Raw genomic sequence first — 17,605 nt, forward strand, 5'->3', positions numbered from 1 at the left:
ACTGAGCCATAAATGAAGAACCCTTCACTATGTGAGCCTTACCGTACCTTCAAGTTAGAAGGCTTAAAATTATGCTGAACACATGGGAACTTTCTGTTTGCAGTACTCACTCCTCTCTATGGATCCAGTTAAAGTTCAATATGTGAAATTCTCTGACAGGACAAACTGCCATGGGAAGCCATGGTATTTATAATCAGAAGTGGGTTTTGAGAATAAGCAGAGGATAAACAAAGGAACAGAGTGAGTACGGGAGAGTATGTGGGCAGACTGCTGATGGAGAACAGGAGCCAGCTGCCATCAATAGGAGCAACTTTCATGAGGAAAATACAGGCCATATTGCCTTTCTTCACAGAAGCCATATCCATCCATCCATCCATCCATCCATCCATCCAATCATTCATATTCTCTCTCTCTCTCTCTCTCTCTCTCTCTCTCTCTCTCTCTCTCTCTCTCTCTCTCTCTCTCTCTCTCTCTCTCTCTCTCTCTCTCTCTCTCTCCTTCCTCAATGATTCTCAGGAGGAAGAATGATGAGAACATAACTCTAGAGACCGTTTGCCATGACCCCAAGCTCACTTACCATGGATTTGCTCTGGAAGATTCTTCTTCTACAAAATGTATTATGAAGGAAAAAAAAGTGCTGGGCGAGACGTTCTTTATGTGCTCCTGTAGTGCGGAAGAGTGCAATGACCACATCATCTTCTCAGAGGGTAAGTTTTCTTCTCTTAAGGGTTTGGGGGACATTTCTTGTCAGTGCCATTCACCCCTGCTCCCAGTTCTGCAGAGGACATCCTCTTGGGGCCCCGGGCTGGAGAGTGAACCTGTTCTGTGTGGATGACAAATCCATTTGCTTGGTGAGCTAAGTGTCTAAGAAGTGGAAGGGTTGGCACTTGCCGATCCTTGGATTGAATCTCCAGGGTCCATATTAACATTTGTTCTGACATATAGTTTCTTTTACCCAGATCATGGTCCTAAAAATACGATTCCAAAGCAGCAGCAATGGCAATTGAGAATTTGTTAGAAATGCAGTCTCAAAAACCATCCCAGACCATTGAATTCGATGTATATTTTAGATAAAATTTGAGAGCCAGTGCTCTATAGATTTGAAAAGAGCCGTTTGATCCTGGAGAAAGACTTTCCTTACATTAACTACTATGGTCTAATGAGCAAGTTCCTGGGATTTGTCTAAAGGGTCCAACTTGAGATCATTGAGTCCTATTCAAGTTGAAATGTAGAGAGGAAATAATAACCTAAGTTTACCTAAGAAACTGTAGGGAAACTCAATCTTGGCCTTTCATCTTGAGGTTCATGATTCCTTCAACTTGGAAAGAGAAACATGGTTTTGTTGAAACTAAAATCAAGCAAAAGAAAAGCAAACCTATTCATTATTTTTTAATTTCTTAGGAAAAATTCAAACAATCCCACAGTGTGTGACAATTAAAAATGAAAGTGCATTTGTGTGACAATTAAAAATGAAAGTGCATTTTTCTTACCCCATCACTCCCAACCCAACAGATAATCCAAAGGAACAGATGGTTGGAAGCACACATGTCTCTTACCATTCTTTCTACCACCTTGCTTTATGCTACTCCCTCTTTCCTCCTCTTTTTCTGATGCAAGCAGCTGAGCAGCTGCTATACACCATGTAGAGTTCCTGCCCTGCAAGATATGACATAGGTGTTTGTGTCTTGCTGAACCATAAGTCTCAAATGCACTCATTGCTCACAAATATCTGCCAATGACAGCAAAAACATTGGCTTTACGGACTGCAGCAAGGAGTTGGTGTCTGCTCTTTAGGGAAGTGAGAAACAGCCCAGTGCAGGGGTCAGGATGAAAGACAGGGGACAGTTCAGGGCCTGCTTTGCTGCTTCTGATGTCATCAGGCCTTGTTCCCCTCCTCTGCAAAATGGAAATATTAAGGGGACAGGAGGTGTCCTTGTGAGTATCAAATAGGTTCACACACAGGGAGTTCTCACCAAGGTGCCTGACAGGAGTAAGCATTCATTATCTGAGCTCTTAGAGCTGTCTAATTTTTTCATAAAGGACTGGGGAACCCTCTGGCCAGGCCCTTTGAACACAGCATTTGGAGCTTGAAGTCCTGGACCACCGATGTGCTATGGGAATGCTCTGTTTTCATCACCTCCCCCTGTCCCAACCTAACTGCTTCTGTTTTCCTCTGTACATCTTCACAGAGGCAAAAAGGCCTGTGGAGTCCAGGCTTTCTATTCAAGGCTAACAACATATCTGACTTTGTTGGATTAATATTACAAGTTAGATGTGTTGTTCTTGCTTTAGATTCAGGATCACAACAGGAAGCAACAAAATAAGACTGAAACACAAGGACCTTTCTGAACAGAGATGAAACTAATCCCAGTCTCTGGGATGTCTACTAATCCAAGTTCCCCTTTCTCTTTGAATTGCTGTTCCATGGCTACCCAGTGAGCAATGAAACTGTACCTAATGGGGTATTGTTGTAATTCAGGAACACGATGCCCAGTAATGCCCAGCATTGCAGCTGGCATAAGTATATGCCCCTGTCCTATTGTTCCTCCCTAGGGAAGAAGAATACTGCACTGAGGACCACACCTGTCTGGATGGGTTGGATCCTTGTCGCTCTTTCTGCAGATGAGAGGCAGTGACAGGGAGTCTTGCACAACCTCAGGGCCCTCAGAATTGTGACAAGAGCCTCAGGGTCCTTTGTGCACCTTGAAGTGTGGAAAGTACTATGGGAACTCACCCAAATAGGAAGGAATCAGTGATAGGCTCTTGCTGATTTCATGCTCCATATTTACCTGGACCAACAGGAGAAAATTTGGTTATTTGGAAATGAGCTAAATAGACTTTTCTGTTGCTATAACACTGTAGTGATGAGTAGATTTTTGTTATATACTCCACTAATACCGGTTTAATATAGATATGGCTGTAGGAAAGATAAGATAGCACTTTGTTATGCATGTCTTTTTAAATGTGTGTGTGTGTGTGTGTGTGTGTGTGTGTGTGTGTGTGTGTGTGTGTGTGTGTGTGTGTGTGTGTGTGTGTATGTGTGTGTTTCTGTGCTGGTATTGAGGCTTGAACTCACAATATCAAGTTCTCCCTTAGGTTTTTCTGCTCAAGGCTGGTGCTCTAGCACTTGAGCAATGTCTCTACTCTCAGCTGATTTGCTGGTTAGTTGGAGATAAGTCTCACAGACTTTTCCGCCCAGGCTGACTTCGAACAAATATCCTCAGATCTGCTTCTTGAGTAGCTAGGATTATAGGAGTGAGCCACAGTACTCAGCAGTACATGTGATTTTCATTTGTAATTGAACCATAGATATTATATGTGTTTGTGGGGATATAGGGTGACATTCAAATACATGTATACACTGTGTAATGTTCAGACCAGGCTAATTGGCATATCTGTCCACTGGCACATTTATCATATCTTTATGTTTAGAACAATCAAAGTTTTTACTACTTACTGTATGTATAATAATGTAAGTATATATAATACTTACGTAATTTCATCAAGTGTTTCTAATAAACTCAAATACCAGTACTCTAGAAACTACATTTTACAAAAATATATTTTATTTTGTTTCATATTATTTTGTGCCAGATGAAGGGCTTGAATTCAGGACTTGATACTGTCCTAGAGCTTTTGAGCTTAAGGCTTAGCACTAGACCACAGCTCCACTTCTGGCTTTTTGATGGTTAATTAGAAATACAAGTTTCATGAACCTTCCTGCCTAGGCTGGCTTTGAGCCATGATTCTTAGATCTCATGCCTCCTATGTAGCTGGGATTACACATGTGAGTCCCTAGCCCCTGGCTAATGACTTTTAAAAAATTGCATTGGCTTATATTATTTATATAGAGTAGAAGAGTGTAGGGATTTCACCATTACATCTCCATACATGTGAATGCTGAATTCTCATCAATTTTACCCTCTTCATCACACTCCTAGTAACCACTTCAGTTTGTGCAGTTAAACAGGAAGACAGACATACAAGCTCTGTGTAGACATGAGCCACAAGCATGGAAATCCGTGGCCTCTAACAGAGAAGTTGAGTGGAGAAAGAGAAGACTGCTTATAGCCACTAAGATTCATTCCTTCCTCTCATTATTATAGAGTTTCTTTAAAATGAAAACAGTCTTTTAGGTTTGTAAGACTCACTCTGGCAGGAAGACAAATAATTTTTTTTTTTGTTTTACAGTATCAGACACGCGGTTTCCTGTCTGTGTTTAACTTGCTAGCAGCTCGGCTCGGCCAGCTGTTTCCCTCTGGACCCATTGCGACCTTACTAGGATGCCTTGCGCCATCCTCCAAAACCCACTGTACATGAGTCACATGCCTTGAGATCCTAATTGACTTATTGCTTTTTGGAGGAAGGGCAGATTTAGAAATGCCGCCCCCTGCCTCTGAAATCTCATTGTGTGTTGATTCAGCCCCAACATCCTGGAACTAGTTTCCTGGAAGGAAACTTCATTTCTTTTCTCCTAGAAGAAATGAGAAGGGCAAATAGTGCTTTGGAAAGTAGGGTTGGGACTTAGGATGAATACTGTATATAGTTCCTTTCAGTTGTGGATGCACCTTTCAAAATAGCAGTTTCCTAGCCATGGTCCTCCGCCCCCCTTCTCTCTCTCTCTCTCTCTCTCTCTCTCTCTCTCTCTCTCTCTCTCTCTCTCTCTCTCTCTCTCTCTCTCTCTCTCTCTCTCTCTCTCTCTCTCTCTCTCTCTTTCTCTCTTTCTCTCTCTCTCTCTGTGTAGTTACTGGGGCTTGAAATCAGAGCCTGGACACTGTTTGTCAGTTTTTTTCACTCAAGGCCGATGCTCTACCACTTGAATTACACATCCACTTCCATGGTGGTTAATTGGAGAGAAAAGTCTCACAGATTTTCCTGCCCAGCTGAGCTTCGAATGGCAAACCTCATATGTCAGCATCCACTACTGGCACTTGGTTCAGCCAAATGTTTTTGTTTTGAGAAAATCAAAACCTATTTTCTATCTTGTCTAAGTGTAGAAATAAGAAATAGGTGTGGATGTGCGGTTGTGAAAAGTTGTTAGAAGAAAATTAAGGATTCAAGTCACTTGTGACATCCTTAGGAATTTTTTTTTTTCCTCAAAGCTCGTGCCCTACAACTTGAGCCATATATCTACTTCCAGCTTTTTGGTAAAAGGTAGGAAATAAAAGTTTCACAAACTTTTCTGCCTTAGCTGGCTTCAAACCTTAGTATACTCAGTGTCCTCAATAGTTAAGATTACAGGTGTGAGCTAGCAGTGCCTGGCTTCCTGAGCTTCACTTTCCTGATAGGAGGGAAGGACATTGGATTCCGGCAAGGTAGCAATGCAACAAGGGTCTCAACCCTTTCCACCAGTACCCATAAGGGAGAAACTTGTGGGAGAAACATGAATGTAAAGTCACCATGCCATGTTAGCCGTTGAAGTCCAAGCACTCCACTGGCCATTCATATCCACGGGATGAATTCAAGACATTTTTGTGTCCACATTCCACTCTGCAGTGACTCAAGTGAAAATAAGGGTCTGCAAAATACGTATTTGTGACTTTATTGCTTGCGGGGAAATCTACAAAAGCAAATTGCTTAGCCTTGAGACATTTGAAGTACATTCCAAGCTTCACCTGACTGAGTCACCTTGGCCTCCAGCAGTCTTGATCATTTCCTTAGCCAACCAGGGCTGGACTGGGAGATTCACAGGGTGCTTTCTAAGTAAAATCTACAAGACCAGAGGTTTCTTTAGTCCTGTGACATTGCCTCCTAGTTACTCAGGGGGCAGGGATCTGAGAATCAAAGTTTGAAGCCAGTCCAGGTAGAAAAATACATAAATTTCTTACCTCCACATAACCAGCAAAAAGTCAGAAGTGGAGGTGTGGCACAAGTGGTAGAGTGCCAGCCTTGGGGGAAAAAGCTAAGCTAGAGTACAAGACCCTGAGGTTAAGTCACAGTAGTAGCAGGCACAAAAAAATTTTTTTTTAAAAAAAGGAAAGTAAAAAGGAAGGAAAGAAAGAGAAAGGAAGGAAGGAAAGAAAGAGAAAGGAAGAGCAATCTGTGTGGAATTTTGTCACTGAAGTATTTTTAAATATTATTTTATTGTTATTTTTAAGGTGTTGTAACCCTTCTGGGTTACCATTTCATAAGTCAGGCAATGAGTATATTTCTTTTGGACAAAGTGTCACTCCTTACTTCACTTTCCCCCAATTTTCCCCTCCGTCCCTATCTACAATCACTGGAATATTTTTGATTTCTCACACTTTCCAAGCTCCGCCCTATTAGAAAGGGCCTGGCTGACTCAGCCTTTGCTGCCCACCCCCTCCCCAAACACCTGAGGAGCTTACAGACTTCTCATTAACCAGGCCTCACTCTGCTGCGCTTTGACTTAATTGGTCTGGGGCCTGGGATCAGGAATGTTTTTTTAATTCCCTCAAGATATTCCAGTATGCAGCCAACTCTGGGTACTTTGGACTCAAGACAGTCTGTCCTGCCAAATCTTTTTATGTCTTTTTATGTCATATTCCCAATGGAACCTGGGAAAAGATGTGACTGTCAGAGAATGGCAGCTACCATAGCATGTAGCTGCAGTTCAGCCTCAGGTTGAGGAAGAGGAAGACCAACTAGTAGAACACCTGTATTTCCTACACTGTCCCTGGATTGCGTGTGTGTGTGTGTGTGTGTGTGTGTGTGTGTGTGTGTGTGTGTGTGTGTGTGTGTGTTGGTACTGGAGCTTGAACTCAAGGCCTAAATATCCCTTAGCTTGTTCCACTCAAGACTAGCACTCTACCAATTGAGTCATACCTCCACTGCTCGCTTTTTTGTGATTAGTTGGATTAAGAGTCCCCTGGAAGCTGGGCATTGATTACAAACTCATGCCTGTAATCCTAGCTACTCAGGAAGCTGAGATCTGAAGATCATGCTTCAAAGCCAACTGGAGCAGAAAAATCCATGAGACTCTTATCTCCAATAAATCACCTGAAAACCAGAAGTGGCACTGTGGCTCAAATGTAGAATACTAACCTTGACCTGAAGAGCTGAGGGACAGTGCCCCGGCTCAGAGTTAAAGCCCCATGACTGACCAAAAAAAAAAAAAAAAAGTCTCATAGAATTTTCTGTCTGGGTTGGCTTTCAACCAAACCTAGATTCCAGCCTTCTGGGTATCTAGTATTACAGCTGTGAGCCACAGGTACCCAGCAGGAGGAGTTTTTAATACAAAATATTGTATTTTGAACAATTTACAATCAATAACTTTAGAACAAATCTGGGGCCTCCTTGAAGTTGTAGAACTGAAGTTTAGATTAAAGGGAAGCATAAGTATGACTACTTTTGTAGGAACAAAGTTGGGACACAGGAGACAAGATGCATGGTTTATTAGAGAAAGATGCTCAGTTGAGAAGGGACTACAGAAACTAGTTACATATGGAAAGTCAAAAGACAGGAGACGACAACACAGCACAATCGCCACCACCTGGAATGTAATGGTATTGTAAATATATGAATATGCTTTTCCAAGACAATCCTGTCTTCCCGCTGCAGGAGATTCTGAAATAAATATGTCTCTGCTTCCTGACCACATGGTGGGCCACTAGTCAGCTGGAAACAATGAAAGTATTTCCACAGATGGATGGTCTAGAAACCCCAAGTTTAGCTGGACACCAGTGGTTCATGCATCTTGTAGTCTACCTATTCAGGAGGGTGAGATCTGAGTAACGTGGTTCAAAGCCAACCTGGGCAGGAAAGTCTCTGACTCTTATCTCCAATTAACCAGCAAAAATCTGGAAGTAGAAGTATGACTCCAGTGGGAAAGATCAAGCCTTGAGTGCAAGCACCCAGGCTGTTCAAGCCCCATCATGGACATGGAAACATGCCATGTTTTCTTGGGCAGAGCTTGGCATAATGTAGAACCTCATTTATGCTGGTTTCTTTCCTTCTATGACCTAGAGACAGAGGCATCAGGGGTCTTTATCCCCTGGAATAACATGAAGGATCGAAATCATAATGGTAGGAATGCCCACCTCAGAAAAACAAGCAGGTTTTAATGGCAAGAAACCTATAGGTGCATGTAAAAGTGAACATGTATTTCAGCAAGTTGATTACAGAGAGGCAATGACCCGATAGTTGGTGTTGGCATTTGTTCATATGATACAGAAATAGTCTGCGAGTAAGTTGAGTCACTCTCAATTCAGGCTGCTCTGGCAACCTGAAATTTTTTTTTGTTGTTTAATTCCAAAATGAAATTCACAAAAGAGCAGGGCATTTGTCTTGAACTGCAGTCACCGAGAAAGTTGGCGAAAATCTCTGTCATAAATCTGTGCCACAGAGGTTGAAAGGTTTCTAGCTAGGTTTAGAAAAATACATCGTGTGATGTCTTAAACAACAAAATAATTTTAGAGAGGAGATTTCTTTGTACTTGAAGGAGCCAGCATTTATTGGATAATATTGGGATCTGTTGGCAGATTCGGAAATCTGAAACATATGTCTGACTTTAGAGTTTGAAAAAATGTATTTTTTGAAAAGTAATTGAAGGAAAACAGGGATGTTCAGCCTGGAAAATAAATGATTTGCAGAGACAGTAGTCTGAGCTCTCATGCCCTAAGAGTCCTTCCCCCACCCCTTTGGCTTTAGAGAGCAACATGTGGACCTGTAAATAGCAGCTCAGAGGCCCCATTTGATTCAATGAGAAAATATTTTATTAAGTATCCTAAGGTTTGTACTTGATGCCAATAGGTGATGAAGAGGTGGAGTCCCTCTTTTGTAATATTTTATTGCTACCTTCCAGGAGTATTGCAGAAGAGGGTTTAGATTAGCTGACATTCCAGGCACTAGTGAATCATACCTGTAATCCTAGTTATTCAGAAGGCTGAGATCTGAGGATCCCCAGTTCAAAGCCAGCCCAGCAAGAAATACACGAGACTCTTATCACCAGTAACCACCAAAAAGCTGGAAGCAGAGTTGTGACTCAAATGGTAGAGTGCCAGGCTTGAGTGAAAAAGCTATAGAATAGTATCCAGGCCCTGATTTCAAACCCCAGTACACACACACACACACACACACACACACACACACACACGCACGCACGCACGCACGCACGCACGCACGCACGCACGCACGCACGCACACACACACACACACACACACACACACACACACACCTTTTAGATGGCATGTATGACTCTTTGGTGAAGGGAGAGCCAAGGAGAACATAATGTAGAGCAGACCCTGATGGGAGGGGTAGGAACAGCTTCATTTTTAATCATGTGCAATTGGCACAAAATAGTCACATGAAGAGAAGACTGCTTCTGTTATTTGGAGAAAAATATTCTTGGAGTCTCCAGAAATGCCTAATAGTTTTGTGAATTTGCTAGGAGTCAAATCCGATCTTGTTGGCCAGTGAGCTTGCAGTCCTGCTCTGGCCCAATTAAAATGTTTTCTTTCAGTTGCTTGCTTCAATTTATTTGAAGCAAGTGAACAGGAAGTCATATCTAATTCTCCACTCTACCAGCTAATTAACTAAAGAATTCTCATGGACCATTTTCTTTTCTTTTCCTTTCTTTCTTTCTTTCTTTCTTTCTTTCTTTCTTTCTTTCTTTCTTTCTTTCTTTCTTTCTTTCTTTCTTTCTTTTTGTCAGTTATGGGGCTTGAACTCTGCACTTGGGCACAGAGCTAAAGGTGAGTGCTTGAGCCACAGTGCCACTTCCGGTTTCCTAGTGGTTTATTGGAGATAAGAGTCTCACAGACTTTCCTGCCTGGGCTGGCTTTGAACCGTGATCCTCAGATCTCAGCCTCCTGAGTAGCTAGGATTACAGGCTTGAGCCACTGGCACCTGGCCTCATGGATCATTTTCTTATTGGCTAGTACCAAATACAGTTGTGCCCAAACTCTGCAAATAATCCCACTAAGAAATTTTCTTCTCAGAGTTGCATCTCTATGGCAGAGTACCCAGGAACAGATTTTATGTTTTGCTAAACCCATGCTTCTGAAACTTTTATCACCTAGGAACTTTTAAATGGAGATTCTGACACAGCCAGTTTAAGACAGGGATAAGGCTGTGCATTTCCCATAAGCCCTGAGGTGATGTTGACATTGCCAGTCTGGGGATCAGCTTTTGAACAAGATACTCTGTCCCACACCAACAAAATGTTTAAAGACCAGATAATGAGCTGGGCACAATGGCTCATGTCTGTAATTCTAGCTGGGACTGAGATCTGAGGATCAAAGTTTGAAGCCAGCCAGAGCAAGAATGTCCATGAGACTCTTATCTCAAATGAACCAGCAAAATGATGAAAGTAGAACTGTGGCTCAAGTGGTAGAACTTCAGGCTTGAGTTAGGCCAAGCAAGAGTGCAAACCTCTGAGTTCAAGCCTTAGTACTAGCACTAACAAAAAAAAAAAAGGAACGAAGGAAGGAGGAAGGGAGGGATATACATGTATATCCCTATATAAATACACAGGCATGTGCATACTTATAAATATGTATAAATTGTAGTCCAGGGATATATTGACAGTTTTCTTTGTTTTTAATTTTTAATTTTTTATTGTGATTTTAAAAGTGATGTACAGAGAGATTATAGTTACATAAGTCAGATAATGAGTTCATTTCTTTTTGGAGAATAGCATCCCTTCCCCCTCTTTCTCCCAGTGTTTCCTTCCCATCCCCACCCACAAATTGTATAGTTCATTTTCAACCTAGTGTCCAGTGAGCACCATTGCTGTGTTTGTTCACCCTTTGTCCCTCCATTTCTGTGCCCTTCTTATCTTCCCAAAGACAGATAAACGAGCAAACAAGACAAAAAGAGAACCAAGCAAAAACCTCTTCTTTGCATTTCCTGGAGTTCACTTTGTTAAATATATGTTAAATGATCAGAGGCATGTAGGCGTTGTGCCTTTGTGTTCCTCCTCTGAGGAGCCATTGATTTTATTTTTTTTAAATAAGTTTTTTATTGTGAGAATACTGTAAAGAGGAGGTGTTACAGTTACATGAGCAAGGTAATGAGTATATTTCTTATTAAGCATTGTTGTCTCCTCCTTTGTTTTTTCCCTACCATGGAACCATTGATTTTAATAATTTCAGAATCTAGTCAGGGGCCACATGTCAAACGGCATGGCCTCCTTCAGTATTTTTGGTTTTGTCCTCATAATGAGCATATCTGTCCATTTGTTTCTAAAGACTCATTCTGGATTTGTCTGATGGTTCCTATTTCACTGAATTGTTATTAGACATTTTTAAGGATTTTACTGATTTTTTAAATCATAGCATGATTTCTTCATATAATTCTCCAAAACTAAAAATGACCCACATATATGGACCACAAAATCTAGGCACAGAAGCTGCGACGGAGGGAGGAAAATGAGTGTGCATAAGAGTTTAGCAACATGAAGGGACTTCTGACATGTTTGGGAAAGCTATGTGTTGTGACTTGACCAGTAGTTGTAAAAACTTTTGCTTCCTAATAATATGCTAAACTACCTGCTTGTTATCTATGCTTTTCTGTTTTATACATTTTATTTTTGCTTAAAAAATATTTTGTACCAGTACTGTGACTTGAACTTTGGGCCTAGAGAATCTGGCCCATTGCTAGTACTCTACCACAAGAGCCACAGCTCCACTTCCAGCTTTTTGGTGGTTATTTGGAGATAAGAATTTCGTAGACTTTCATATTTGATCTGGCTTCAAACCTCAGTCCTTAGATCTCAGCTTCCTAAGTAGTAAAGATTGAAGGATTGAGCCACTAGTACTTGGCTTATGTTTTATTTTGAAATAAAAATATACAGCATGATAAAAGAGAAATCAGAATAATGATTTATGGAGTCCATGTCTTGCTGGGCTGAGAATATTATTTCAGATAAACTTGAGAGGAAACTGTGTTTTGGTTTTGGTTTGATTTTTTTTTTTTTTTTTGGGTCCAGTCTTGGGGCCTGAACTCTGGGCCTAGGCACTGTCCCTCAGCTCTTCAGTTCAAGGCTAACGCTCTACCACTTGAGCCACAGCGCCACTTCTGGCTTTTTTCTTTTTGCTTATGTGGTGCTGAGGAATCAAACCCAGGGCCTCAGGCATGCAAGGAAAGCGCTCTACCACTGTACCACCTTCCCAGCCCCTTGGTTTGATTTTTAAACCCTACTATGTGCCAAGAACTTCAAATATGTCATCACAATCCTTAGAAACCCTTTCCAAATATTAGTCTCATTTTAGAGGTAAGAAATTAAGAGTTAAGAGTAGTTTTCTCACCCATTTTCCCCAGGGCTGGTTAAGTTCACAGCCATTCTTTCTGTTCTGCCAACCTATCTCATAACTCTGAATCCATAAAAATAACTAGAGATGTCTGGTAACATGTGCTCTGTACCACAGAGAGAGGCCATACCTCTTTACAAATGAAGAGCCACTTGGCAATGTCAGACTCTTAGTAAATAAATATTTTTGAAAGAAAAATGTCAAATTCACTTTTTTCTTTCTTTTTTTTTGTCTCCAAAAGATAAATTAGTATTCCATTAAAAAAAACTGCCAGAGAACCTCAAATAAACAAATTAGCTTATTCAAAAACATGTTTGTGCACGTGTACATACATACACAAATACACCCCACAGGAGACAATGAAACTTGGTCCCTTTTGAAGGCCAAGTCAACACCAATTTCTAAATCCTATTCACCTTGACACCTTAATAAGCACTATATAATATTTTGAGGAGTCAAGAAATGGTGATTAATACTGTGAATACAAAGATATCAATGTGTGTTCATCAAAAACAATAGAAAAATATATATACATATATTTCTTAAAGATCTAGCAGCAGCTCTGAGAAAAATTAAATATCTGAGTGATGGTATAAGCACTTTGCATTATGCATGCATGACTTTGTTGTTGACAAAGTCACAGGTACAGCTAATTCCAGAAACTTAAATTTTAGTTAAAGGTTAGAGAAAATTTAAAAAAGAAAAAGAAAATGAGAGGCGTAACTATTACTCATGTGAATACACAGAACTACCAAATTCTATTCATGGGACTCATTTGCTGTCAAGTCTCATATTTTATGAAACTTAAGAAAATCTTATCCAGAGTTTTATCTGGTTTTATGTTTTTGAATAAGAAACTTCTCATTGAGAGGTTTCTCTCTGTACATAGTGCAGGATAATTTCTTAGAAAGAAAGAAAGAGTTTTGTGTTCTCCCTTGTCTGGGACCATTTCTTCACAGTCAGGGAAAAGATGGTATTCCCAAGAATGCTACTCAGCTGTGGCTCTAAATAAAGACAGCGGTCTACACAGGCTGTGTCTTCTCAGGCACTATGCTGTGAGTGGCCAGGATCATTGAATTGAATAGCTAGAAAGCACTTTGTCTAGTGTCCCATACATAAATCCCCTTCTTAAACTAAAATTAGTTTTTCTGTATGAATTCCTTTACATTTTATTCTAGAATAGACTAGAAGAGATTGAAAACAGATAGATAACTATTCATACTAAGGTTAGGTGGGAAGTCTGACTACAAAATGTAGCACTATGAAATTGGATATGTAATGTTTTGTAATAAACTGTTCTTTGTCCTGAGTGTATAAAGTGAGATTCTTCATTGGCTCTCACCAATGTGTTTAGAGATCTTCTGGCATGAAATTAAGAGTTCTTTCCAATCAGAAAGATTTTATATATTGTGAACACCAGCTCTGCTGTTGCCTGGTTGAGCATCTTGGGAAATTAAAATGGGGTTTATGATCATGGAAGTTTCTACTTTGCAGAGTAAATACTATATAAAGCTCAAGGTTGGATCTTTAATCCTAGCTCCTTAGGAAACTGAGATCTAAGGATCAAGATTCAAAGCAACCAGCCCACTCTGACAAATCTGAGAGACTTGTTGTCTCCAATTAACAAAAAAAGTGCAGCCAGGGCTCAAGTGGTAGAGCACCAGACTTGAGTAAAATGTCAAGAAAGAGCATAAAGTCCTGAATTCAAGCTCCAGTACTGGTGCATGTACATGCAGGTATGTGCACATGCACACGTGTGCACACACACAGAAACAACTCTTAGCACACAGCCAGTATGTAGTATGGATTCAGTTTATGCCTTTCTCTATATTTGGGGACTGGAAGGGAGAAATACCTCCTGTGGATCTGGGAACAAGGGAGATGCCAGCCTGTGCCAGTGCCCACAGCTGTTGGCTCCTGAAAGAACAGCTCAGGGGTGAATACTGCTGGAGGACTTGGGAGCCTCCTGTTTAGACTGAGCCACTCCCCAAAGCTTCCTTCCAGCCTTGGTTGCTATTGTTGGGATACTTCATCGTGTCTTTGAGATTTCAAGATTGGCAGATGTTATTCAATAATATTCCCGCCCCTTGTGTCCCCACCAATTTTTACATGTAGGTTTTCAATAAGAAATTAAGAGAAATTTGAGGGAGAGAAAAATAAAGCTTGACTGGAAGTTTCTAGAAATTTCTATGCTTTGAGAACTTCTATTTTAATGTGTTTCCTTAGCCTGACAAATAATAGAAATTAGCAAGGAGAAGTTTTTTGTGTGTGTATGGTTAGGGGTTATAAAATTACCTACCAGTGACAAACCACTTGGATGGTTTAATAAATTATAGACACAAATAACTATATAGTTAATATTTAAGTTTCCCTAATTTTATTCCTTTAGATATGAAAAAGAATAGTTGCATTTTTTTCTTTTATAGGACCACACAGTAAATGTTTTTGTTTTGACCTCTGTTGCAAGAATATTTCTCTGTCTCTGTCTCTCTGTCTGTCACTGTCTGTCTCCCTTCACCACCTCCTCTTCTCTCTCTCTTTCTCTTTTGTTCTCTTCTCTTTCCCTTTCACCATCTCTTTCCATATGTGAGTGTGTGTGTGTGTGTGTGTGTGTGTGTGTGTGTTTGTAATACAATCCTCTAAAAGCAAAAATAAATGGTTGAGTGTAGTGGTGCAAGCCTATAAACCTAGCTACTTGAGAAATGAAAATCAGGATGATTTATTCCAAGATGAGCCCAGGCAAAAAGTAAGCCAGACTTCCATCTTAACGGATGAAACTAGGAGTGATAGTTCACACTGTAGAATTAACTACACACAAAGATTGTGGGCCAACCCATCCCTGGGCAAAAAGTGTCTGTGAGACAAATGAGCAAAAATGGTCTGTCTGTGTAAGCTTAAGTTGTAGAGTGACTAGCAAGCATGAGGCCTTTAGTTCAGTGCTATCAAAAAGAAAAGAGAGAGGGAAAGAGAGAGAAGAGAGAGAGAGAGAAATGGAAGCCTTAGGTCCTAGGGCTAAAAAATAAACAATAATGAAACTAGTCATGAAATGTCCCTTTGGGTCATGCTTTGCCAAATCTGGTCATAGAACATAAGAAATATGAGGAATACCTTCTCACAGAAGTAACCATGCATTTGTTTACTACCATAAAGTGGCGCAGTCTACACCAATGGCTGATACAACATAGTGATCAAAATAGATGCAGCTGCTGCCATATAGAGTTGACTTTATCTCAAGAGAAAGAGTCAACCAGATAATCAAGCCAGTATATGACATGAGGCATTTCACACCGTTGGAGATAAAAAGAGCAGAGACAGAGGCCCTTCAAGCAGATAAGGCCCTGCAGTTTGCTGTGACACTTGGTAGGATCACAAGCGTGTCTTTAATTTTGCTGTGTAGGCTTATGCAGGAGGACCCAAGGACAGGCTCCACAGGACATCTAAGGGTCATATTGTTTTGTTTTGTTTTGTTTTCTTCTCCTTTCTGTAGCCACTTCTGCTCCATCCTACCTGTCCTTTGTCCCCTAGCCAATCTTCCCAGTGCAATTCAGAATTTGTGTTTTCAAAGGTCAATTGCCAAACAGTGTACCTTTGCCTGTTGTTGTTGTTAATTTTTTATTGTAAGCACATTAATGTGACTGACTCCCAAATAGGGAGTCTGTCTGCTGAAATCCAGAAGTTTGTTACTTACTCAGTGTTTAGTGGTGTCAAATAGATACAAAACCTTAAAACTTAGAGTCAGTAAAAGATGGCATTTCCATTTAGCTTTTATTTAGAAAAAGGAGAGGATTGGATAGACCCAGAAATCCTACAGGTCATGTACTCATCTCATTCCTGACTTTATTAAATGATGGCATCAAACCTCCATGTTTTCTCTTTCTATTCTATTCAGTTCTGGAGGGATTCTGGGATAGGTTGTAAGTCCTTTCTCCTTATTATGACCTTCTTTCCAGATATTGTTGGCCTTTGCAATCTGTATGAGACCCACTCAAAAGCTACCCTTACCACTGGGCCTTCTATGTTTCCCTGAGCATTTCACAATCTAACAACATACAGATAACACCACACATTTCTCTAGCAGGCCATGTTTACATTCACTACTTCATCCTTGGGGTACTTTTTGAGGGTATCATGCCTATTATACATCCTTTTGGTGATAATGAATAGATAATAATGATAATGATAATAATAATAATAATAATGATAAATGAATCCAGTCTCTGTGCCTGAAGCCTGCTCATGTTCAACAGAAGATAAACTGCACATAAAGAATAGAACTTTTACCATGTGTTAATGACTCAAGCCTATAATCCTACCTACTTAGGATACCGAAATCTGAAGATCCCCACTCCAAGCCAGCTTGGGCACAAAATTGCATGAGATGATTATAACTAATTAACCACCAAAAATGGCCCCAAGTGGAGAAGTGGCTCATATGGTAGAGTGCTACTCTTGAGCGGACAAAACTACATGACAGTGCCCAGGCTCTGAGTTCAAGCACATACACAATGGAGATATCAAACAGAAGCTTTCAGGACTGGGAATATGGTTAGTAGTAGAGTGCTTGAAGTCCTAGGTTTGATTCCTCAGTACCACATACACAAGAAAAGCTGAAAGTGGTGCTGTGGCTCAAGTGGTAGAGTGCTAGCCTTGAACACAGAGAGGTTCAAGGACAGTGGCCAGGCCCTGAGTTCAGGCTCCAGGACCAGCCAAAACAAAACAAACAACAACAAAAAAACAGACTTTCTCCCTGAATTCTTCTCTGCCTTTCACTTTCTCCTGCCCACTCTGTGTTTTTATCTATCACATTATTCCCAAGAGGAAAACTCTCCTAAGCCAATCAAGGCTGGCCCAGGAACCAAAGTTTGTTGTTGTTGGATATCAGGTGTCATGGGCCCTATTTGATGAGGTCACAGAGGCCTGCGTCAGTGTGCTGTCAGAACACTGGCTGCATTCCCATTTCGCTTCTCTTACCCTTATACCAGTGTTTCCATTAATTATTCCTATTTGACAGAACACTAAACTATTTGCACAGCATAAAGAGAACTATGGGGTAGACATAAAGTCACCGATTTCCAAAGAGATCCTTTCCAGAGACTCTGTTCCTCATATTCAGGCCCAGAGCTGATGCTCAGGATAACCTGGATGCTGATTGGAGCAAAATATGTTAGAGCTTGGAAAATGGTAAAGATGGTGGCTGAACTGTGGCAGTTTCTGTATTTTAACCAGACACGATTTATACAAGCATTTTGAAGGCAGGAGCTTTCCCCTTTTGTCTGTATTTCCAATGCTTCCTCTATCATCATCACTCAGGAGATGTTTGTCTTTTTTCAGAAATATTGGGGACCTACTATGTGTTGTATGTACAGTGAACTCCCAGCCAGTATGAGTATCA

At 40.6% G+C, this 17,605-nt stretch overlaps 1 protein-coding gene across 1 annotated transcript in view; it reads left to right on the top strand.

The window, feature by feature from the left end:
• The window catches only part of Tgfbr2 (transforming growth factor beta receptor 2), a 93,100-nt gene that overhangs the window by 47,654 nt on the left and 27,841 nt on the right, over nt 1–17,605 (top strand). Inside the window, exon 3 of the mRNA XM_070006479.1 lies at nt 517–707. Within this exon, the coding sequence (XP_069862580.1) occupies nt 517–707 (191 nt within the window). The remainder of the gene's footprint in view (nt 1–516; nt 708–17,605) is intronic.

This window comes from Dipodomys merriami, unplaced genomic scaffold, assembly GCF_024711535.1.
Source record: "Dipodomys merriami isolate MVZ:Mamm:240054 unplaced genomic scaffold, mDipMer1.0.p SCAF_7, whole genome shotgun sequence".
In the NCBI taxonomy this organism is placed as follows: Eukaryota; Metazoa; Chordata; class Mammalia; order Rodentia; family Heteromyidae; genus Dipodomys; species Dipodomys merriami.